At 32.0% G+C, this 26,770-nt stretch overlaps 2 protein-coding genes across 2 annotated transcripts; both read left to right on the top strand.

Annotated features, from left to right (window-relative positions):
- The first annotated feature begins 516 nt into the window (after positions 1-516).
- On the top strand, positions 517-6,334 carry LOC149878796 (ATP-dependent DNA helicase PIF1-like). Its single transcript, XM_090071863.1, has one exon. It carries the CDS (start codon positions 4,455-4,457, stop codon positions 5,661-5,663), a length of 1,209 nt encoding a protein of 402 aa, XP_089927989.1. The 5' UTR covers positions 517-4,454; the 3' UTR covers positions 5,664-6,334.
- Positions 5,725-9,494, top strand: LOC149878795 (uncharacterized). Its single transcript, XM_090071862.1, has one exon. The coding sequence runs from the start codon at positions 5,725-5,727 to the stop codon at positions 7,462-7,464; it is 1,740 nt and encodes a 579-aa protein (XP_089927988.1). The 3' UTR covers positions 7,465-9,494.
- The last annotated feature ends 17,276 nt before the right edge of the window (positions 9,495-26,770 follow it).

Below are 26,770 nucleotides of genomic sequence, written 5' to 3'. Positions count from 1 at the left end.
CGATGTTTGCGTAGACAACTGAAGCATAAAGAGATATGACAGGTCTTGCATTTTGTAGAGTATATAGAAGTTTTATCCATATATATTTCACAAACAAAACAAATTGTAAAACCGCTTTTTTGGTGAGCGTAATATTCGTGCAATCTTTTTTTCATTTTTTTCCATTTTTTTAAATAGATCAAGGCTATTTTGTTGCTTTTCTGTAATGAATCATTTAAATTGTCTTCATTTTTTCGCGATTCGATATAGTGACGAATCTTTCTGCTTAATTTGTAAAACGTATCAAGTGCGATTTTTGATTTTTGTTCGACATTCGTTTTATAATCTTCATCTTCGTTTTCGTCCGTTACAAGTCTAATTTTACATTCGACTTTTGACATTAGATCAAGAATTTTTCTTCTTTTGTATTTTGCATTGTTATGTATGTACTAAAGAAAAGAGAATATATATATATTTGTAAAATAAAAGTTATTTTTTCATAACAACGTTAAAAATAATTTTTTCGAAATATTCTTTCCAATATATTTTCCAAAATTCGTTGCAACAACATTTGCAACAGCACAATGATTGATGTTCTTCGTTTTTATCGATTTCGATTTTTAGTTGACCAAACAACATAACTTTTTCAAAGGCGTCGTTTATTTCCTTGCTCAACGTTTTTTGTTCCATTGTAATTATATTTTAATCTAAAAAATTACAGATTACAGATTACAAAAATGACAGATAAATTAAATAAACATTAAATCTTTTCGATCTATTGTGGTAAATATGTGATTCCAATAAACGCGTTCATGTTTTGATATTTCATCTTCCATGGAATACCCTTTCATTCGCATCCACCTTCGTACAGTTTCGTGTGATTTTTCGTATGACTTTTCTCGATCGTAATCGTAATCGATCGTGTCTAAATTGTATTGACTAATGTTCAATTCTCTTCCCATTTTTTTCCAATCAATTCCAATGCGTAACGATACAAAATTAACAAATTCTCGATATTTCATTTTTTTTTTAATAAATAAAAACTAAAAACAAAAAAACAATATATATTTTTATATAATTAATTTTACACCCTCTTTCAACAAAGAGTCGCACATTTCTTTTCGTTTCTTTTCATCGCTCTTCATTATTTCGGGCAAACGTTTTATAATATCGTTATCGATATCGACAGTGTTTCCTTCATCGTCATTTTGAATAATGTAAATATCTCCTCTGATCGATCTAAGGAGCGGATATTCTTTCACGTGAGCATTTCTCGGATAAGGAAAAGGTTTGCTTCCGTATAAAGCGGTATGATGAGGAGATAAAACGAGATATTCTTCCATCTTTGATATTTTTCTCACGTTGGTTAACCTCGGTTTTCGCAACTCACTTTTTGATAAATGAAGAATGCGTACCATTATTATTATGATGCTAAAAAAACAAACAAAACAATATAAAATCAAGATAAAAATTTACACAAACAAGGATTGTCGTCAATAATCATCGATTTTCCTTCTTCGTTTTGAATTATTGTACGAGCGTGATTTTTACAATAAGATAAAGTCGTTTTATCTACAACATAAACGTCGTATTTAGCAAACAATTCGTCGAGGAACGTTTTCTTTTTAATGTAAAAATCTGCAAAACATTCGTGATTTTCTAACCAATCGTTGAATTTATCGTTTGCGAGTTGTAAAAGCGTTTCTTTTTTTTCTTTTTTCCATTGTTTTTCGACTTGACAACACGCACAATTGCAACAAATCGAATCGATCTTTCTGAGTCGACGAATATCTTCTTTTTTTTTTCGAATATAACTCATAACTCAAACGAGACGTTTTCCATTCTAGCGCTTTTTTTTCAAATTGTTTTTTTTCACATCGTTTGCACAAACAGTCAAACATCTGGAAAAAAGGAGTGATTTTTTATTAGAATTTTTTTGTTTGGTTGTTATAAAAAGACAATCTTTGGTTAGAGTTTAAACCCTTTTCTTTCAAACCGTAAGGATCTACAGTGACTTGTTGTTGTTGTTGTTGTTGTTGTATAACCAAAGGAGGTGGTAATTTCTTTACCTGTCTTTTTTCTTCGTTATCCGTTTCTGCATTTGTTATTTTTCTTTTATTATTATTATTCATCTAAAATAAAACAAATAACAATAATATATTATATTTTTTACACAAGTTATGCAAGTTAGATATTTTACACAAATTGCAAATAAAAACGTCCAATATTTCGTCCTAATCTCCGTATTCTTCTGTATTGCATTGCGAACACGTGTCGTATTCAAATTCGTGCGACTGTATCGTTTCGCTTTCGTAAAACATATCTTCGTACATTTCTTGAATTTGGTCTTCGATTAGCTTCATTTGCGAGGTGAGCTTTTTTTGCGCCTTTTCGTATATTTCACCGTGCAATTCGATTTGTCGGTTAAACGAGCTTACCACCGCTTTAACAAACATCTTTTTAGGATTTTCATAATCAGATTCTTCCACTACACGATCTAGCGTAAAGTGTAGATTAAGCGGTTCGCTATCGTTAAAATAGCAAACTTTTATTTTGCGAACAAAAGAGACCGCGTTCAAAGACTCTAAAGACGGTGTTGTCGATTTCAAGGTCAAAAAATCATCGACGCGATTGAACAATTTCGTTTTCCAAATCATTTCGTTATCGTTCAATCCGATATCGATCCAAAAATACGATACTGTAGAAGATACGTTTCCATCTTTGTTTATGCATTCGTCTTCAAAAGCGATACGAGTTACAGTGTGAGGATCGTTTTTATAATCAAAATCTCGAAAAGTTGGATTTTTCAATGTCGTAGCTGCACTCGGTATCAAGCCGTACTCAATCATAGTAGGTATCATTCTGTTGCTGCCAAAGTAAAACATGTCAAACATTTCATCGCGCATGCTCTTTAGTCTCGTTTCGATTCTTTCATAATCGTTTTTGAGTTTTTCGAGTTCTTCTACAAACGTTTGTTCTTTCAAGTCTATTTGTTTGCTAAAAGACGCCATCAAAGCGTTAACCAAAGTAAGACCTTGATACTTGTAATCAAATTCGTTAAGTTCACGATCTAAAATAACGAGTTCTTTAGAATTGTGAAGATAACAAACTTTAATTTTGCGAATAATCGAAGGATCATCCTGTGGTGGAGACAAGTCGTACCGATACAACTCTTCTCTCCATTCTTCATCATTCCACTCAATGTCAATCCAAAACACCTTTTGGTTACATCTTTGATCGTTGTTTTGTTCATCGTCGGGCGAATGAAAAACACTTTCGTCGTATACTTCCAAACGAGTAGAAAATGCCATTTTTTTTTATTATTAATTTTTTTTTTACAATCTGAAAAAAAACACATTTCATATATATTTCATGTATATTAAAAACAAACAAAAAAATTACAATGTGATATCGACAGTGTTAATTTGTTCCGGCTCGGGATAAAAAGGAGTGAAAAATTTTCTCAATCTTTCGTTGTTATCAATACAAAATTCGATAGCTTGAATTTCTTGAACGTTAAAGTCGTCCTTCATTACTTTCTTAGCCTTCCAAGGATTTTCGTTATGTTCGCGATTCCAAACAGTGTTTTGATAATTGATACATTCTTTGATGATTTTCATCATGATTTCGGGATTGGAAGGATCAACGAGTTGAACGAAAAAGATATCCATTTCATCACGAATTTCGTAGGTGCGTTCTTTGCCGTTGTTCAAAATCATGGTTCGTTTGACAGAAGGATCGTCACTACAAAACTTTTTTTCTGCTCTGTAAAAAAGCAAGTGCTGTTCGACGCATTTTTTATATTCGAACAAAGAATACGAAGGCATACCGTTTTTGATGATTGTCCAACGACGATCCGCTTTCAAAGGTAAATTTTCTTTGATGGGTTTTTGGTAAAAAGCCGGATCGAGAGACGTATGGACTTTGTTCAAAGTGAGAGTGTCCAGTTGAAAAAGAGGAACAACGTGAGCTTGAACATATCCTGCTCCGTTGTTAGATTCGTTGACTACCTTTTCTACGTTTGAAATCATGTAGCAAGTAGCTTCGGATAAGTTTGGATAGCCGAATTTCATTTTTTGTTTTTTCTTCTTTTTTTTTTCTTCTTGATGAGAGTTGCTGCTTCTTGTTCGCTTTGGTTTCGAATGATTTATATCGAAAAAAACGTCGTATTTATACGGTAAATCGGTTTAAACAGGTGATTAAATAAACAGTTGCATTTACAATAAAAACAATGTTTATAGGTCAAAGTTTAAACCAATATTAACGTAACGTCATGACAATTGCACACTTTAATAGTTACGTCAGAGATACGTCACGTATTGACAAAGGAACGATATAAACGTTTATAATAAAAACATTGTTTAAAGTTTAAAGTGTAAATCAATATCGATATGACATCATGGAACAGCTGAACCAACAATGAAAAAACATATAAAAAAAGCTATCGATTTTTTTTTAAAATAAAGAAAAAAAAAATGCAACAACAGCATCGAGAAGAAGAAGAAAAAGAAGAAGAAGAAATTTTATTTATGAAAAACGTAGATGCTAAAAAAAACGTTTTTTTAACAGGAAGCGGCGGTTGCGGTAAAAGTTACATGATTCGAAAATGCTATCGTTATTTAAAGTCGATCGGAACGGAATGTCGTATGACGGCGAGCACTGGAATAGCTGCTAGCTTGTTTGAAGACGGAACGACGTTGCATTCGTTAGGCGGGATAGGAATCGGTGACGGAAACGGAGGGTTTAAAAAACAAATGAACAAAATCACAAAAGAAACGTGGAAAAAATTGGAAGTGTTGTTCATCGACGAAATAAGCATGCTAGACGGAAGTTATTTCAATCGTTTAAATTGTTCGGTGAAAGCGGCGAGAGGAAACGATAAACCGTTTGGAGGAGTGCAGTTGATCGTGAGCGGAGATTTTTTTCAAATATCGCCGGTAAGCGGAAATTATTGTTTTGAAAGCGAAACTTGGAAAGAAGCGAATTTTGTAAAAGTGGAATTGAAAACGTCGAGACGACAAAAAGACGAAACGTTTTCAAAGGCGCTTAGCGAAATTCGCGTTGGAACGGTGTCGAGTAAAACCCTGTCGTTTTTTAATTCGCGTTACGAAGAGGAATTGCCTTTGAACGTACCTCGACTCTATTTTAAAAACGCCGAATGCGACGTTCACAATCGATACATGTTGAGTTTGATCCAAAACGAAAAAACTCACGTGTTTACGAGCATCAATTACAACGCTCGAGGTTATTCTTTTCAGTTGCCTCAAAAATTGGAAGTAAAAGTAGGAGCGATGGTGATGTTGGTTAAAAATTTGAACGAACGGTTGCACAACGGTTCGTTGGGAACGATAACTAAAATAGACGAACGTTGCGTGTACGTTAGATTCAACAACGAAAATCAAACGAGTGCAATCGAAAAAATCGAAGAAAGACATTACGAAGGTGAAACGGTGGTTTCTAGTCGAACAAACTATCCGCTTATTTTAGCTTATGCGATGACCGTTCACAAAGCTCAAGGTTGTACGTTTGACAAATTGGTGGTGTTTTCCTCGTTTCAATTTGCACCGGAACAATTGTATACAGCTTTGTCGCGCGTTAGAGATATAAAAGGATTGTATTTAGGAAACGTGATCGGTTATCCGCAACAAAATCGTAAAGTGATGGATTTTTATAAAAACTGTTGATTTTTTTTTTTTAAAAAAATATTGTAAAACTTTTTCTTTTTTTTTTAAGAGAAATAAAATAATGAAATTCAAAAGAAAAGAGTTTAAAAACGAGGACGTGTTAAACAGATTGGTGTACGAATCGAAACGCGTTTTTGTAGACGATGAAATAGTCAACGAAGCTGTTATCAACAAAGCTTCTGAAACGATCGATTCGATCGAAAAAAAAATAAACGACATGATTAAAAGACTTTACAAAAAGACTTTTTTGGAACCGAATCGTTTGTCGTGTTTTAACAAAACGTATTACGTCGAATACAACCTTACGATGGCTTATTGTTTGGGTGTGGAATACGACGTGGACGACGAATATTATCGAATTCGTTTGCAAGAATATCAAAGTCCCGTGTATTCTGTAAACGCGTTATCGTACGCCATTTCGATGAAAAATCATCAAAAAAAAACGTTGGAAAAAAGCGCCGTATCGATGGGAATGAAAAAGAGCGGTTGGAGCGTGTTGTGCTTGCTTCGTTTTGAAGCGGTGTCTTATGTTCGACAGCAACAACAAGAAAAACAAATGAAAGTGATGAAACAACTGACGACGATCGGCGGTTTAAAAAGAATACATCCGATGAGCGAAGAAGAACTGAAAATCAAAAGGGAAAAAAAGAACGAAACACGACGAAACAAAAGACGAAAAGACAAAGAAACGATGACCGAAGAAGAACTGAAAATCGAAAGGGAAAAAAAGAACGAAAGACAGCGAAACAAAAGACGAAAAGACAAAGAAACGATGACCGAAGAAGAGCTGAAAATCAAAAAAGAAAAAGTCAACGAAAGTCAACGAAACAAAAGACGAAAAGACAAAGAAACCTCGACCGAAGAAGAGCTGAAAATCAAAAGGGAAAAACGAAACGAAAAAAAACGACAAAAGAGATGCGAAAAAAACCTCGTTCTCGAAGCGGAACAAAATCGATGGGAAATTGCCGGACCGTGGCAACGCGGTGATGTCAATTCCAACGGTGCTACTTCTTCTGCTACTGCTGATGGTGCTGCTGTAAAGTCTCGTCGATTTTACAACAAGAACAACAACAACAACAAAAACGGCGAATTTGACGCGTGGAAAAAAGAACAAACTTTTTTGGATTATTCGCCGTTGTTCGGAGAAGGATTGTGTTTTTACAGCGCGATAGTCGTTTCGTTAACGTTGAGCAAGCTGAACGTGGATTCGTTAGAAAAGTGGAAAGAGTTTTTAAAATCGCGTTACGAGGACGATATCGACGAAGACGGTAACATCGTGATCGGAGGCGGCGCTGACATTGAAGAAGAAAGCGAATTTTACGAACTGTTGGAAGAAGGACTGAGCGAAAAAGAAATCGAAATTCAAAGAGCGGCGTTGGCAAAGCTCAAAAAACCGTTCGTGACTCTGGAAACGTTACGCGAAACGTGTCAGGATTTTGCGTACGACGACTATTTCCTCGATCGCAACGTGCAAGTGTGGACGTATCGCGAAAAAAACAACAACGCGATTTATTACATGAAAAGTTTCAAGAGGAAAGCCGTCAGAAAAACGAAAGCGTTTATCATGTGCTTGTTCGAAAGTGGAAAGTGTCTTTCCGAAGAACGAGACAAACACAAAAAGTTTTCGACGCGAGAAGAACGAGAGGCGGCTAACGTTCGTTTGCAAAACAGAAACACGTTGAAGAGATTTGAACAAGAGTTGCAAAGGCGATTTACAAAAAATGTGTCGCGACGAACACATTGCAACGTTAAAAGCATGCGAAGAAAAGATCGTAAACGAATGGTTAGTTTATCGAAATAGACGCACGATGATCGAACAACACACCCTTCCTCATTTTAAAAGAAACAAACGTGTGTTTTTAAATACGAACGTGTGTTTTTAAAACGAATGTGTCAAACTCCGGTCACTATAGGATGGGACGATTTATACAGCTTCACCATGGAAGTACGTCATCGTAAAGAAATAACTCAACCTCAGTTAAACGATTTAAATATTTTCATCGTATACGGCAACAGCGTGCGAAAGACAAACGAAAATTTAAAAAAGCTATACGATCATCTTACAAACAAAGACAAACCAAACGAAACTAAACTCGAAGACAGAGATAAAATTTCGTTTTATCAAAACGTGATTCGTTCGGTTACGGGAGGAATATCGCTTGTCGACGATTCGTTTTCGTTTTCGAAAGTTTGGAAGATGGAAATAAAAGCTGACAACGTTAACTTTAAAAAAAGAAACGTCGAACTGGAACACGTTACAGTACAAAGAGATTTGCAAGTCGATCCTTATTATCCTATCATGCGCGGTTTGCTCGACAAATCGTGGCTCGGCGAATCGCCTACTCAAACGGGAGCAATAGCCAAACGTTTTTTTGAAAACGTAGAAACGAATTTGAGAAAATGGGAACACTCGTTATTATCCCGTTACGCCAGATTTGATCATCAATCGAAAAAGTTAACAACGATAATGAGCGAATTTGTAGAAAAGCATCAAGAGTACATTATAAAAGAACACGCACCGTTGTTAAAGGCTATCGAGGATTTTTCAGTTTTTGCAAAGGAAAACGAATGGGACGAATTTTTACCGTTGCTTTATCAGAGTTTTGTATTTAAAAAAGAGTTACCGTTTAGAACTGATGATGATGTGGTCGAGGTGTTTCAAACGTATCATGCGAACGTGTCGAAGAATGTTCTCGTCGATAGGTTTTTGCTCGATTTTAACGCTTCTTTATGCGACACAACACACGGAATATTTGGCGTGTTTGCTCGTTTCATCATGTTTTTGGTAATGGGTTCTGTTTTGACTTCCAAAACAAAAGATTTGCCTATTTATTTGTCAGCTTTTTTTAATTTGTTCGAAAACGATTCAATCGACAAAGAAAGAAAATATACGAGAGATATTTTTAAAGAATTATCGATCATAAAGGTGGATTTGATTACTCAACCTAAAATATACAACACTCGAACATGACAACACTGACTAACGTGCAAGACCTTGTGGAACGATGGAAAACAAACATTAAAAGCAAACTGTTTATTTTAACCCGACGAGATAAAATTTATCGCTACTTGAGCGATGCGAAACAAATTAAAAACGAAACAGACGAAAAATTGCTTGTTTTGTTGAACGATGTATTAAAAACGCAAAACGAGTTTGTTTCGCTCAAAGAAATGTTAAAGGCTTGGTCGACGACGAAAAAAATAAAAACCAAAACCGATTTTGATAAAAGCGAAGCTCCGAGAAAACCGTATTCGTACGAAACAGACATGGACAGGTATAACGAACCTAGAACGTATTTTCATGCCGATTTGGCAGATATGAGAACGTTTAACATCGACAGGAGAATATTTAGACCTAATTATTGTTTGGTAATGATCGATGGCGTTTCGAGAAAGATATATTTGCGAAGCTGTCTAAACAAAAAACCTTCTACCGTTACAAAAGCTTTTGAAAACATGTTTGAAGGAATAGAAAGAGTGTTTGACAAACGCGTTCGTTTGCAAACGGATAAAGGAGGAGAATTTTTCAATTCTCAATTTAAAAATTGGTGCAAAAAAAACGACGTCGTTCATTTTTCAAGCAAGACGGGTCATGCGTACCATGCGGATAGAGCTATTTATACTTTAAAGACTCTAGTAAGACGTTTAAAAATGAGCGAACAACTTAGCGTGAAAAAAAATTGGGACGCGTATATTAAAGAATTGCAAGACGTCATCAATTCTACTCCTTGTTCGTATAGCGGTTTCTCACCTGTTCAATTAGATGCAAACACTGACGAAAGTAAAATAATGCGAATGAAGGATCGTGTATCGGCGCAAAAAAAGAGAAAAGCACAATGGAAATATAACAATACGACTAGAATAGAAAAAGAAAAGAAACCGATTTTAAAACCGTTATCCGTGGGAACGTTGTGTTATCGAAGACAAACAAAAGCTCTCGATCAAGACACGTTTAGCAAACCTTCGACGCGAACCGAATCGTATTGGAATAAAAACGATGTTTACAAAATAACCAAAGTAACGATAAACAAAAATCAATTGGATAATTTTTACGCTCCTACTCATCGCTATTTTATCGAACATACGATTGATAAAAGAAAATACCTCGTTCGCAGAGAAGATTTATACCCTATTACATTAAACGATGAAGACCGTTATTTTGACAACTATGAAGATTATAAAAAGAATTATCTTAATCACATAGAACTTTAAAATGTCTACTTATACTACGTTTCGCACTTATCGAGGAGGTAACAACGAAAGAAAATACATGAAAGAATATCGAGGATCCGGTTTAAAAAAAAAACAAAAGAAAATTCGAAAAATCGTTCATCGCGCTATCAATAACGAAATGAAAAAATACAAAAAAAGAAAACAACGCGGTGGACTACCAGTTGCTTTACCGTTGCTTGGCGGAGCCTTGTTAGGGCGATATATTTATAAAAAAATCAAATCCAAAATGTAAAAAAAAATTATATTTTTATATTAAATGAAATACATTGTTTTAATTATATCGTTTTTTTTTTAAAAAAAATCAATCAATTTCCATTGGTTCTTCTTGATTTTCTTCTTGATTTATCTTTTTCGATATATTTTTCTGTTCAATTTTCATCGGTTCATCAATTTCCATCGGTTCCTCTTCATTATTTTCTAAAACTCATCATAAAAAAAAATCATTTCGTTATTGTAATATATTTCTCAATTTAAATAAATCTTCCATACAATAATTACACAAATAATAATTAAATGATAAAATTTCAATAGATGGACAATGACTAAGTTCACCATCTTCTATATGCCCACCGCAATGTCCGTATTTAAAAGGTGTGACAATGTTTTCAAGTTTAGGTACTCCTAACAATTCGATATTGTAGGATAAAATATTGTTTCTATCGCAAAATCGTTTTTCGTGAATTCCACCTTTACATAGCACTACATCATTTTTACCAATATGTTTCATAAGAAATTCGTCTAATAATAAGAGGATGTTGAGAAAATAAAAGAATATACTATATAGTATATTCTTTTATTTTCTCAACATCCTCTTATTATAAATTTATGATGTGGAGGTTAATATCTTATAGTAATATATGAGTGGATGTTAATATCTCATAGTATATAGATGGATGTTTTTATATTTATAACAGATTCGTGTTATTATGCCTCATTCAGTATGTTGCGATTGTATGTGTTGGTTCTTTTGATTGGTATTGCTTATTGTAATTGGTGTGGTTATTCTGCGTGTAAATTATTATACGATGAATGTGTTGATCATAATTTATATGCTTGTGATTTGTTATCTATCTGTGGTTGCGATGTCAATTTTGAACGATCCAGACGTTATTCGTTGGGATCCCTCAGAAGGTTTTGGTGATATTGGTCCTGGTGAATTTAGGGGTTATAATTCGAAATATGTATGGAATAAACCTAAATCTGAGAAACCTGTGGTTATGCCTAATCAGGATGATCGTGTTGGGTTTTTATCTGAGAAACATTTTAAAGATCCTGAGAAAGCTCGTTTAATTTGGAATTCTGTTTCTTCTATATTTGGTGGTATTCAACCTAGGTCTGCTGTGGAAGGTACGCGTGCTGTTTTACAGACAATGGCTGCTTTACGTAAATCTATTGGTAAATTTCCTCAATTTGCCCGTACTATTGCTAAGGGTTATAAGTTAATTCGTCATACTCCTTCTCCTCGTACGCAATCTTGGGAGAATATTGGTATGGCGGAATTGGGATTGACTCGGCAGAAGAGTTATTTAGAACATTTATTGTCTACCCCTGATATTACTGATGATGAGGTTGAGATATTTAATGATTATGATTCTATGGAGGAGATGTTGTCCGAAGCTGATCAATTTATAAAGGATAAGCCTATCAAACAATTTATGCGTGATACTTATAAATTTAATATGGATCGTATGTCTCGTGAGCAAGGTCCCGTTAAATCTCAGATATTACCTGTTCCGCCTTTGAAGAACGATGAATATAATATGACTAATGTTCGTTTTCCTAAAAAGAGACATAATAATATTTCTATTCCACGTCCTCCTGTTAATTCGACTGATAGTATTGTTTCTGATGATTCTAAACGTCCACCTAAACGTAAATCTGATGAAATAGATGTTGTTCCTCGTAAAGTTATTAAAATTGATCCTCTTTGGCAGTATGATTTCAACCGTTCGAGTGAGAAGACTGAAAAGAAGTTTTATTCATCCAAAAGGAAGAAGAGGTTGGTCTCGTCGCGGTACTAAATCTAACGTTCATGGCAGAGCAACCCCCCAATCACGAGGAACCGGTCGACGTCGATTTCAGAGTTGAACAATTGTGGGATCCTTCTAAAGGTTATTGGGAGGAAGCTTCTGTTAAGGAGACTTTATATGTTGTTATTAGTGCTGATGATAGTACTAAAGATAAAGTTTTTTATTTGCCTACTGAATTTCCTAAATTGATTATTGAAAATGAGAAGTATTATGAATTTGCTACGTCGTTATTTTATACGGAGAAGTCTGTGTCTTGGGAAATTTGTGATGTTAGAGTGGAGAATCAGTTAAAGACTACAGCGCAGTCGTCTGTTCCTTTGCAAATGTCTAATGTTGGTATTCGTGTTTTTGATGTGGAGGGCGATCAAACTATTAGTGATTCTATATATCCTTTACACGATGTAAATGATTATGATACGTTGAATGATTTACGTTCTAAATCTAAGCAAAAGTTACCTGGTACATTACCGTCTTGTGTTTTGTTGGAAAATTCGTATATGTTTAGTAATGCTACTGCTAAAACTTATTCTATGTATCCGTCTTGTATATCTACTCGTGATCCTAGATTTAAAGAGCGTAATAATGTGGCGGAGAAGTGTTTGTTTTCTTATACATGGACTAATGATGTTGGTTTGCGTAAAGAAATTCGTCATCTTATTATGCCTTCTTTAGTTACTGTTCCTGTTAATACTGTTTTTTGTGATAAAGCTGGTGATGGTGAATCATTTTGGATTGAAAATTATCGTAATCCTACTGATAATTATCCATTGGAGAATAAGTTTAAATTGACTAAATATAGTTGTGTTTATGTTGCTCCCGCTGATTATCGTGATGGATTTATTACTTTTCCGCATAGTGGTATGAAGAGTATTGTTCGTCAGAGTTATTATCAAAAAGGTCATGAGTTAATGTCTTATCCATGTATTGCTGATCAATATTATCGTAAAGATAACTCAGAGAAATTGGAGGGATTTACTGAATGTATTGCTACTCCTATTGATCCTGTTACTCCTTATAAATATGACAATTGTTTTGATATTCAATTTTTACCTGAAGATTTATCTAATTGGGAAAGTTATATTTTGAAAGATATACAGGATTATCGTATTCTTACTGGTGATTTGGATCCCGCTGCATCTGTTAATTGTAGTTATAATTATTTACCGTGTGTGTCACGTTTTCAGGGAAATAAGACTATTAAGAGACTTTATTTATGTGTTGACCCATCTTATATTGGTTCTGATGTCATGCCTACTACTGTTCGTTTTAAGATTCATTATACTCATACATTTCAAGTTTATAAAAAGAATCCTTTGTTTGAACGTCCTAATTTGTATTTGGCACCGGCTACTGCTATTCCTACTATTCAAAATGTTATGTTTGGGAATGATATTACCTATACGTTTGCTACCATGTTGGATCCCTTTTCACGTGATCCTAAAAAGCCTCGTATTTCTGTACCGAATTCAATGTTGAAATTATTTGTTCCTAATTATCCTGTTATGTATTCTAAGGTTGTTACTAAAGATGTATCTGATGAACCTGACAATAAAAGAGTTAAAGTTTAAGTGTATTGCATATATTTATTTAAATTAATTACAGGTGTAATTTTTTCTTTTATCGTTTCGTATAATAAAAGTAACAATTCTGCATTAAATGTGCTTATTATTTCCAATTCGTTTTCGTCGAATATTTCTTTTAAACGTTTGTTCATAAATAATATCAGACATCTGTTTTCGAAAGCTTTTCGTTCTTGCGGATGCCATTTGAATATTTCTGTTCGATATGTAGCATTCATTGTGATAAGCACGCTTCTTGCATCCACCTTTATCGCTTCTCGGTATTTGACGTCTGTGTGTAGTGTTTGACTTCCTTCCAGCAGTTGTTTTAATACTTGTATGACTCCCAAGTTTTCAAAAATCATTTCGTCACATCGATAAGCCAAGCAATTTGTTAACTGCTGTAGCATGAAGCTACTGGGTTGTGGTCCTGTTGGGCAGCTGAAATATCCGATTTCCCATGGTTCGTAACATCCGTATAGTAAGTTTCCAAGAAACGATTTTCCCGTGTCTGATGGACCGCATAGTATAACCCCTCTTCTTTTGTGGTTTTTATTGAATAGCCACATTCCCAATCGGTATTTTAGGTATTCTGTTGTCATGTGGTTGTCAATTGCTATTATTCCCAGAAAGTAATTTAAACATCCTCTTCGTCCTTCGTCTATGTCTGTTGGTAGTTTATGTTCTAGTCGTAATTCATAGTCTAATTGTGTTCTTAAGTAGTTTTGTCTAAATATAGTTTTTTTTAATGTTTCCAATTGGTTTGGACTTATTCTTGTTTCTAAATTGCATAAGTCGTTATGTTCTAGTAACATTTGTTCGTAGTGTCTATTGTTGATTATGTTTAAGTCTCGTAACATTTGTATGTATTGGTCTTTTGGTTTATTTGTTGATTTTGTATGTGAGGTCATCTTTGGCCAATCCGCAGCCTGTGCAATCGTCATTAGTTGCGATTTTGCACAAGTAACGGATTGCGTTGTTGAGGTATTGTTCACAGTCGATCCATTTGAACTTACAGTATTGTTTGCAGTCGGAGCACGCTGTTTGGTATGATTTGTTTTGCACGACCCATCGGCATTTGTTGCAGTCCTCGGTGAGTCTATTTCTAATATATATTCGCTTAATTCTTCGGGCAATGTCGTCGATAGCTGTTTTGTTGCCGATGGGGAAGATTGTTGATAGTATTTGGTGAGTGTGGTATTTTCCGTTGTGTTCTGTTGGGGTTCCGTCTTTGTAATGGCATTTGATGTGTGAGGCCCATACGATTGGGTAATATCTTGCGCTTTGTGTTTTGTTGTCAAACCACAGGTGGGGGTTATTTGTACCAGTGTAAACCAAGTGGAACATGATTCGTCCCAGTTTGTCGTTATATCGTCCTTTAAAATAAAAATCCTATACTCATATTAATAATTTATATTTCATTTTCTGAATATATATGACAATTCAAATTTAGATTTTGTTACTTCTAAATTGAAGGTTACGTCTCCTTCTCCGTATCCTTTAACTGTTTCCAGGAAGTCTTTTAGGTGTTCGAATCCTCCAGTTTCTTCTGATTTGTTTTCGATATCCATCGGACATACATTGCTTCCGCTGGCATGTTCTTCATTAGTGTTTTCCACTCTCTGATTGTTTCCGTTATTTCTTGAAGCTCCTGTTCCTTTTTCATAAGGTGTTCTTCGAAATCTCGCTCGTCTTTCTTTCTCATTGTTATCATTGTTGATATACTTGTATCGAGGTCCTTTACTGTTTTCGGAATCTTTGGTAGGTCGTTGGAAGCATGGTCCTTCATGTTTAATTGATATCGTATTTTCTTTGAAAGCTGTCGAGCCTTTTGGTAATTCACCACATTCCTCCATATATCTGATCTCATCAGCGAAGTCCTCTTCATTAATGTCCTCCATGCACTCAAATTCCATCTTGTGTATTTACTATGTGCTTCTGTGTCGTGCTTTACGTTTTCAACTGTTTTGTAGATATTCTCTTCTAGTTGGGAGTAGTGAATATCCTCTAGCTCTTGTTTGTTTTCGAATACTATCGCTTTTTCTTTTATTTCTCGTTGATTCTCAATATCGTTTATTATTTCGTTTATTTCGATGTTTACTTCACTCATGTTCTTGTTCGAATGATTTGTTACTGAAAACATCCTCTTTTTATATTGCTAATTTAATATTTTATGATTTCCATCTGTTTTTATTGTTTTTTTTGTGTTTATTGCATTCGGAACAATAGTATGAATATTTTATAAATGACTCACATCCTCCATCTGCCGTTTTACGCATAATTGATATTGCTATAAGATATCTTATAGCATTATCAATTAATTAATTATATCATTATCAATTATTTTCTTAACATCTTTACACGATAATATTTTGGTTGTTGTGAATAACGATTTATTATTATTTAACAAATTGAGTTTTGGATAAAAAGGTAATTTATGAATAAAATTGCAGCAATATTCAAATGCGTGTCGGTATTTTGAAGAAAGATGATCGTAATCAATACAAGGAACAGCGTGTATATTGAGCATATATCCAAAAGGATCGCACATTCTTGTTAGTGATACTTCTCTTATACAAGCGTGAGTTTTAGAAATTTGGATCGTTTCCATATCCATTACCCACCATCTTCTTCGCAGTTCTACTTTTAAAAAAAAAATGTATTATTTTCGTTTTGTTAAAACCCACTTTACAATTCTCTTTCCGACTCTATTTAATTTGTTATTCATCGCATTATTAGTATATCTCGAATTTGTCTTTCTTTTGCAAAATTTCAATTTTTTACATTCAATTTTTCTTTTTCTAAAATTTTTTTTACTCCATTTTTTTTAATGTTTTTTTACCGGCAAAGAATTATTAACCGGCACTGAAGAAACTATTTTAAAATCAACATCATCATCATCATCTTCATCAATAATTCGCCTCGGTTTATACTTTATAATAGCCATTTTTTAATATTTTTTTCATATTATTTCTTCCATTATATACTATTTTAAAAATGGTTGAATATGAATTAATATAGTGTCAAAATAAAAAAAATAAACGCTTACCTTTATTCATTTGTTCTGTTGTATTCTCATTAATGGTGCGCATCATTTTTATATGTAAATATATTATTTATACTAGAAAAAAAAGATAAAATAGAATATATAACAATAAGAATATGGTGACAAACAAAGCGTTGCACGATTATTTTACTTCGGAACCGTTATTTAACGATTATTATTTGGGTGTATATTCGTTGGATGAAATACAAAATGCATTTGATTATTCGTATTTGAGTAAAAATTTTAACAGAAAAGGATGCTTTATTATATATAACAGCGATCCATCATATAAAAATGGAGAACATTGGCGAATGTTAATGAGAATAGATAAAGATCATCTGTTTTGTTTTGATAGCTTCGGTAAACAAAGTTTCGATCGACAAGTTCCTCTGTCTTTTTTAACTTGCAACGTACTTTTTGAAAATGCAAGTTTGATAAATACAAACTCCTACATCGATAGTTTATCTGTTAATTACAACGAAATCGACACCACTTTGCAAGATTCTAAAAAAGATTTAAAATCAAACACGCAATTTTATTATTTTTCACAATTTATCAAATGCTATTCGTTGGAAAACAACATACAAAATCTTACCATTTCGTACAATCGATTGATTTATCAGAAATACAATACTGTTTTATGTGGTGGTTGGTGTGCTTATTTTGCTTCGCTTTTCTTTCAACATTTTGAAAAAATCAAACAAAATATTGACCTGTCTTATTTCAAACAAATATTGGCTTCACACTTTCAAGAACACACCGTTTTTGATCAACGTTTAATTTTTCAATTTAAAAACTTTATTAGAAATGTTTTTTTAAAATATTGCGACGTAATAGCTAAACGTGCTTTTTTACACGATATAGAAGATAAAGAAGAAGAAATGTACTTACACGATTCACCGTCATCGTCTTTTGAATTCAACCCTATTCGTGTTTTTCAAAACGAAGTTAATATTTTACAACACAACGAAAACAAAGCTTTACTTAAACAATTCGATTGGTTAAGAACAGAACAAAACATTCAAAACTCGACGTTTTTACATGAAAACGATTTAAACAAATTACCGTACTATTGGTTAAACGATTCGATCAACACTTTAAAAGAAAACGAAAAAATGATTTCGTTACAAAAAAGATTAACAGATATAGCAAGAGAAAATAACGTTTCAGAAGAAGATAAACAATTATTAACATTGTTATAAATATTTACATTATTTTTTTATTGTCTTCATGAGTCTGTTTTCTTTTTTTAATACAAATACATTTTTTTTCAGTTTAGCCAAAGTGATTTTATATTGTTCGTTTTTATCGATAAGATTTTCATTTTCGCATAACAAATCTGTCACTTCTCTATTCAGCAAATACCTTTCGTATTTCAACGACTTTACTTTCTTCTTCAAACGTTTTATTTTCTTGATCATTTCATCTCCACTTAATAACGTATTCATTTTTTTTTATCTAAAAAAAACGTTACAAAAAAATTATATATCATCAAATTCAAATTGTCGCCAATCAAAATCCTTTCTCCATTGATGTTCCTCTTGTCAATTTTCACTATTACATATATTTATTTTACAACATTCACATTTATATACAATATTGTCTTTTTTTAACCACACTTCTTCGCATAATTCGCATTGCAAAATATCTTTTATCGTTTCCATAATCAATTTACGATATCGCTCTACAATTTTAACTTTATCTTTTATAATCGACTTGGAACATAAACAAACATTATTATTTTGCATCTAAAAAAATTAAATATTATTTTTTTGCATTTTTTTATATTCAATATCAATATCACAAAAACAAAATATATTAATACATTTACAATATTTTGTCATTACATTTTCATTTTGCTTTGTTTTAATTTGCTTTACTACTTTACTCTCTTTAGTTTCTTGATTAGCATTCGTTTCTTGAGTAGCATTTGATTTTTTCATTTCGTCTTTAAATACGTCGTCATTTTCATCATCATCGTTAATTTTTCGTTTTCGCATATTTTCATTAAATATTTCCATTTTGGTTTCATTTAATGTTGTTTCCATGTTGTTAACCATTTATCGAATGTTATCAACTAAACTTTATCATCGTCTTATATAGGTTTTGTTTATTATTTCACCTGTTTTTTATTATTTGTTCCTAATCAATATCATCGCTTTAATATTGCACGTGTTATATTTGTGTCTAATCAATATTATTTATTATTACCCTTAACAACATCGATTATTTTTTCACCTGTTTATTACGTCACTTTTCTTTTGCACGCATTTAATTTGTTCCTAATCAATATTAATCATTGTTACTATTAACAAAAATCGATTGTTTTTCACCTGTTTTTCTTTTGCACACTTTTTATTTGTTCCTAATCAATATTATTCATTGTTGTCATTAGTAACATTCTATTTATTGATTCACCTGTTACATTGTTACTAAAATATAAATTAAATGATTTTTCATTTTAATCTATATCTAACGTGAATCTAACGAAACAAGTATCAAAAATGACTCTTGTATGTAATACTTCGTTTTTGGAAAAATTTATGTCTGATTTAAACGAATCACATCTATTAAATAATAACATTACTATTAAACTAACATCGGATATGAAGGTGGAAAAGATTGAAAAAGCATTTTCGCTTACTATTAAAGCTGATACAATTTTAAACTGGGTACATATTAAGATTACTAAATTAAAAGATAAACTGATTCGTTTACGAAGTTTAATCGACAGTGGTTTGATAGATGAAGAAGAAGAATTGAAAAGATATACAGACAAACAACGAGGTTATTTTGATTTTGAACATCAGTTACGAAATGGCATGTTTTCAATTGATCAACGAACAATATTTCATTTTAACCTAACTTCACACTCGATGAAATATGCTGCTATTTTTAAACAAACGAGAAAAAGAAAATGCAACGAATAATACTATTTTGTAACATATATTCTTTTTTTAATTAAAATTACAGTTTTATTTATTATTCTCAATTATTGTTTTCACACCCTGACCAACACCAGCGCTTATCGCTCCACTTGCTGCTGCTTTTGCCGTTCCAATTGCAATCGTTCCTGCTTTAGCCGCTAAAGCTGCTTTTGTAGCAATAGCTGCTGCCGCTGCTGCTTTACTCGCAACGGCCGCTTTAACTGCAATGGCCGCTATAATCGGTGCGATAAGAAAAGGTAAACCACCTCTTTGTATGTTTCTTCTTCTTCGTTTTTTATATCTTTTTTGTTTTGATATTTGTTTTCTTCGTATATATTTATCTCGCGAATTGTTAATCATCGTTTTATATTAATTGACTTCTTCGTACTACTGCCCAATCTAATGCTTTTTTTCCATATGTTGAAGATAAAAACTGATCACCAGCAATCTTTCCCAATCGAATAAGTTTTTGAATTTTTTCACCTCTCCCTCGTTGTTTTCTGTTTTTATTTCTGCGTACTCGTCGTCGTCGCCGATACATTATTATAGTTGATTTTTTATATTTTTTTCGTTTTATATAATAAATTAGTCAAAAAATATCGTCTTTTAACTGGCTTTTAACGAGTTAGGTGAATATATTATTTCTTCGTGTAAACCCGTTCCATTTTGAATATATTCCGTTGGTACATACACGCCAATTGTCACTTGTCCAGTAAAATTTTCATGAAATTTTAACGTTATTTGAAAAGCACTACTTCCTGTCATAATTTGAGGAGGGGCGTTTTGAACAGAATTATAATCACTCGTCATATCAAACACTAATGGTTGATCGTAATTGTATTCTGGATTAAAATATTCACGCATGCTTGGAATAAAAATATCGTTTTGATCATGATAAGCAGATACTAAATTATCAATATTTGATGTTGAAGAAAGTCCGCCATTGTGCCAACTTGCGTACATACGATACACTTGACAGCGAGTTAAAAAATCTCTCATATCAAATTGAATCACATCACCCGGATTACTATCATAACTTCGTCTGCAATTTGAAAACGTTACTTGTGATATAACTCCTGTAGATATATCACGCAATGTCATACAATTTTTATTTTGATGTTCCAACTGATCTTTTCGATAACAAGAAATAATAATAGTATTTCCCAACCAATTGGAAACTTTATTATTTCCCATGTCAATAGTAAACTCATTTCTATTATTAACAACATTATCAATTGTTTCCAAATGCTGCATACGAAATAATGTATAAGGTTTATCTGGAGTAGACATCATCAAAGCCGTTTTTTCAACAACCAACGTAGGATTTATTTTGTGATTTAGCATATACAAACACGGATCTTCCATTTTTAAACCAATATTAGCTAAACTTGCAACTTGCGCATCACTAATAGGAAAAATATGTTCCATCAATTTTTCGTATTTATTTTCAAAATATATTTCCAATGCAAATTTCTTTCTTCCATTATATTCCTCGATTTCAAATATTTCATTCAATAGCTTTAAAGGTATAAGCAAATACATTCCGTTACCACACGCTTTCTTATTATATCTATCACACAAAATTGTTTGATAAACAGGAGCTTCACCAGTAAGTGCACGAATATTAGCATTTGTACCTTTACTTTCTGTTACTGTTGGATGTTTAGCAAAAAATTCTTTAACATCTTTATCACCATAACTAACACAACCCATTTGTTGATCTAAATTCGTTTCACGATACTTTTTTTTGTAATTTTTCTTATAAGTTAACGCTTTCATACGAGACAAAAATTCCGACGGAACAAAATTATTGCTGCAATGTTCTTGATTTTTCGCTAAATTTGTAAACAATTTAATTCCTTTTATCCAATAAAATATGAAATCTTCTCGCACGCAAAACTTTTTCATTAACGCATCATCAGCATGATCATCTGCCATATTAAAATATGTATTATCGTTTACATTTTTTAATATTCGCATTTTAAAAGCGAGACATATTTCACTTAATTTTATATGATCAACAGCTTCCCATTCGAAACGAAGTTTTATATCACGAGTTGTATTATTATTAGGATATATTATTTGCGTAGTAGACTTTATTATTTCTTCTTGAACTCCTGTTGTATTAAAACCAGTCCATTTTTCACTCAATCTTTCTTGCCATTCTTTAGATAATTTTCCCGAAAGAGCTTGTTTTAATAAATCTCCTTCTTCTTTTGTATTAATTAAACTCTCTTCAAGAGTAGCAGGATTATCGTTAGGACTATATCGATCTTCCAAATTTCTAATACGTAACTTACTTTCTGTAGACATTTTTTATAAATAAACAATACAACATTATCAAACTCTTTATATATATTTTTAATTAAGAATATACATCAATTAGAATCGCTTTCAGAATCGCTTTTAAACACGTCTTTTTTTTGCTTTTTAACGTCTTTCAATGCTTTCTTATAACCTTTTTGTAACCATTCTTTTTTTCGATTTTTATCAGGTCTTTTACAAACAACAGTTCTTAAAGCGCACGTTCGACACATATCTTCAACATTTACAGCTTCGACATTTTCTAAACACACGTTACACAATATATTTTTTCGAGATCTTTTTTTATCTTTTCGCACTTCAACATCACTTTCTTCATCTTCGCTTATGACATCACTATTTCGTTTCTCGTTTCGCGACTTTGTTTTTCTTTTTCTTTGTTTATCTTCCTCATTTGTATAACTCTCTTTCTCTTTCTTTAACAATTCAAGTTTGTCGTTCATTTCTTTTATCCTTTCATTCATTTCTTTTTTATTTTCTTCTTTAATTTGTTGTAAATAACCATTTATTTGTCTCATTTTTTGATTATTTATCTCATTATATATATGTCGAATCTCATCATGAGATTTTTTCGATTTTGCAATAAGTCTATTAGCATACGCCTTAATATGGCTCATTTTTTATTAATAACTTCAACTTCAACAATAAATAGCGGTTTAAATTTATCATCTACAAAAATTAACGGTTCTTTATTCGAATTTAATAACGTGCATTTTATTTTTTGAAGCGATGTTATTCGATTTAAAATAAACGTTATCGTTACACCTTCAAGTTGAGGTTTTCTATTGTTGTTCGTAACATGAATATAACCCTCTCTTTCATAATATTCATTCATATCAAAAGAACAAACGATATTTTCAACAAGCTTGTTATTTAAAAAAACCATTTGAGATAATGCATTTTCAAACTGAACATGTACCATTTTATCATCTTCGTGAGGAAAATTCAAAACATTATTCGGCATAAAAAATATTTGCTTAACGAAGCATTTCACTCTATTTTCGCCATATCTTTGCAAACATTCGCTTATAGATTCCATCTCCACTCCCAACAAAAAAGGATTAACTTCACTACTTTCATTATTGTCATTTCCTTTCCATTTCTTATGTAAAATAAAAACATCTTTCACACCACTGGTATCCATTGCAATACAAATATTGGATCGATAACATAATTATATACTAATTTTTCATTTTTTGAATTCAATAATGTACAACTAAATGATGAAAAATCAACCGTATCTTTTACTTGAAAATAACGCATTTGCCCTTCTAAAAGAGGTTGATAATTGTTTAACAATGAAATGTTTGTTCTTTTATCACCTTTAACTAAATATTGATTTAAATCAAACGACGCCACTACATGTTCAACCTTTATATTGTTTAAATAAACATCACATTTCTCCGCCATATTAAACGTAACATGCACCCAACGATCATCTTCAGAAGGAAAATTAAGAGCTTCTGTTGGAAAAAAATAAATGTAAGTTAATACGCAACGATAATATTTTTTATTTATATTTCTTTGTTGAATTTCATTAACTACTGAATTCGATAATCTTAATGAAAAAGGGTTACTCTCGTTTTGCAGACTATTATCATCACGATGAATAATCATAGTTTCAAACACATTTGTCAATTTTTTATTTTTATTTCTTTCATCTCTAGGCTGATACACTATTAAATGAACTCCTCTAATAGGATAGCTTTCTTTCCAATTATCAATAATAGTACCGTCATATCTTCTTTGAACAAGCGGTTGTTGATATATATCAGTGGAATAAAATGTAAGTTGTTGAATAGCATCATCCGTTAATATATTCTTTTGTCCTTGACACCAACGATAATAATTCGTTTTATTTTTAGTAGGAATTTCTTTTCTCCACAAACCTAAACATACCAAAGGCAATTTTACTGAAGAAAAATAACTTTCTTTTATTTGTTCACAATATAACCACACTTCCAAATTGTTCTTTTTATCATTCATGTATGGTTTAGATTTAACTGATTTAAAATCACCAGTTAATAATGAAACATAGTCATCATTATATTTTAATGAATATTTAAAATTTCCCACTGGATTTTTAAGAAATTTAATTACGTTATACACAACAGTTTTATTAATTGCTTCTAAAGATATATCATCATATAACGGAGGACACCATTTTAAATTATCTTTCTCACTCCATTGCAGAGTCCATAGTTCTTTACACATTACTTTCAAATATATATTATTCTTATAATCTTCAAAACTTAATCCATTTAACACCATATTCGTTTTTCCATCCATTAATCCTTGTTTAAAATAATCTAATATTTGAGGTGATCGAATAGGAAATATATTCTGTTCTGTTGTTTGAAACCATGGAATAGTTAAATGTGATACAATAGTATCCTTATTCGCCGACACTTCTAAATACGAATAATCTGCTTTGTTCGCAACTCTATTATTCTTCAATCTTATAGACGACATTCCAAATAAAAAATCTTGAATACGAGGAGGAAAACAAAGCATATATTTCCAATACTTCTTATCTGGATACAACAAATGTTGCCACTCTTGTAATATTGACTCTATTTCTACTTGTTTATCTTTAATTCGATCGTTATTTTCACCGTATAAATATTCGTACATCGTTTCAATCAACAAACATTCGTTAGGGATTCCACTACTATGTCCTTCTTGAATAATATTGTTTCCAAACCAATACCTCATATCGGTTAAATGTTTATTTTTATTAAACTTATAATAATATTTTACACCAGTCGGATATATAGATCTTTGAATGTACTCTTCAAAAAATCTTGCAAACGGAGTTGGTACAAATATAGGATATGAATATCCAGTTTTAGAATCTTCACCAAACACATGACCAATATTAGAAACACGAACAGTAATTTTAATTTCATTTACATCATCGCTTTTTTTATATTTATCGGAATCTCGAGGTTCGATTTTTATCGAAAACAAATATGTAAATTTCCTTCGATCGGGATCAATCATATCTAAAACGTTACTGTCTTTTGGATTATTATCATGTTCCACAAAAAACAAAAATGGCAAATTATGATATTCAGACGGATCTCTTAAGACATATTTTCCATTCTCAAACTTTTCATATCCTTGTCGAGCAAAATTATGAAGATTATCATACATACTTAATTTATCGTCATATTGAAAACTAGTGTATTGATGAAACGGAAATACTTTATAAACAGCAACCTGAGAATGAGTAGGAATAAAACCGAAATCCATCACACTTTTTACAACTTCAGGTGGCGTAGTAGGTAAAGGACTTGGAAGAGGAAAATAATATTGATTATGAATAAATGTCTGCTTCACATCGTATTTATCACTTTCCGGTTCGTTTACTATTCTCACGTCTTTACCCTTCGGCATTACATCATACCAAAAAAATTTTTGAGGTCTTAACCCTCGCATTTTAAAATTAATTTCCCCTCAATTTTTATCTGTCACCATCTCACAAAAATTTCTTTCTCTTGAAATGTAACTTTCATTTCTCAAAGGACTAGCCGATATTCCACTACAAAATGAACCATTCCAAAATTTAAACGGTAAATAAGAATTCGGAATCGACGGAAAATTCATGTTCCACCAATTTTTATCAATATCACTTCGTAAATCATTCCACTTAAGCCACTTTGCACCATCATTCATAAATGTTCTTTTCATAAATACATTATCGTCATCATTCCTTTTCAAATATTCGTCATTTACTAACTGTACAATACTATGATATATATTAGGTTTTCTCCGCACATCTTCTCGAAAATCAATAACTTTTAAATCCCAACCATGTACGATACACACCTTTTCTGTCATCCAATCTAATATCACCGGTTCTTCATTCAATCCAATCCGAGAATAAAATTCATAATTATTATTATTATAATACTCTTTTACCTTTTGAATCCACGGATCATTTGTTCTATCTTCTTCTTTTTCCATTAAAGATAAATTAGTGGGAATTAACATAGATTGTTAATGAATTATAGAATCTCTCTTCAACATATTTCGAGTCACACTTTTTCTAAAATCTACAAAAGGTAAAGTAAATTCATTTGTCACATTGAAAAGATTTTTCGTTGATGAAGAATCACCACGAATTTCGTAATAATAATAATGCGTGGCTTCATATAACGAATCTTCTAACACTTCTTCCCACAACATATTAATTTCAAACAAATATAATATAATAACCTATTTCTGTTCTCACCTATATTTATATATTATTATTTCTTTAATAGAAACTATTTCAAATGTTATAAAAAACCGTTATTTTCTTCATTTGAAACGGTGTTTTTCATTATTTTACTAACACGTCCGCATATATATTATTCCTTACTTACCCCCGGTTTTTCTTTTGTTTACTTTTCTCTGCAATCTGATTGGTCAATTTTTCTTTTGTTTACTTTTCTCTGCAATCTGATTGGTCGGTTGGTTTTTTTGTTTACTTTTCTCTGCAATCTGATTGGTCGGTTTGTGACCCCCCGCAACGTTTTGTTTACTTAAGGGCCGTCGTTTGTTTACTTAAAGGCCGTTTTCTCTATATATACCGGTGCGAACGTTAATCTGTCATTTGGGCGAAAGCCCCAAAGGAGATCGGACGGCGAAGCTCTACTCAAATTTTTTCCAAAATGGCGTCGAAGGAAGGTAACTTTGTTGTTCATTTTATTTTTTCTTTATTTGTAAAAATGCGCGGTTTAGTGTCTTTGGGGACTGGAAACTAGTAATTTCTCAGAGAATTTCCCTAGTAAAAGTGTGCATTTTTAGTATATTTTAACGGTGTTTTTTTCATTATTTTACACGGTGTTTTTTACATTATTTTACACGGTATTTATTACGTTTTTAAACGGTGTTTTTTTATTATATATTTTATATATATATTTGTTAAATGCATATTTTATTCATTTTTTTCATTTTTCTATAATGGAAGCTGTTTCTGATGTATTTTTATTTTTCAGCTATT

The sequence above is a fragment of the Hydra viridissima genome, unplaced genomic scaffold, assembly GCF_058129835.1.
Source record: "Hydra viridissima isolate aposymbiotic clone 2 unplaced genomic scaffold, HvirCarnegie_v1 scaffold_14, whole genome shotgun sequence".
NCBI lineage: Eukaryota > Metazoa > Cnidaria > Hydrozoa > Anthoathecata > Hydridae > Hydra > Hydra viridissima.
Note: the sequence above shows the minus strand (reverse complement) of the source record. Positions and strands in the feature narration are given on the sequence as shown.

What these genes read in the sequence shown, in the direction of transcription:
- LOC149878795 (XM_090071862.1), top strand. Translation starts at nt 5,725, where the DNA reads ATGAAATTCAAAAGAAAAGAGTTTAAAAACGAGGACGTGTTAAACAGA.
- LOC149878796 (XM_090071863.1), top strand. Translation starts at nt 4,455, where the DNA reads ATGCAACAACAGCATCGAGAAGAAGAAGAAAAAGAAGAAGAAGAAATT.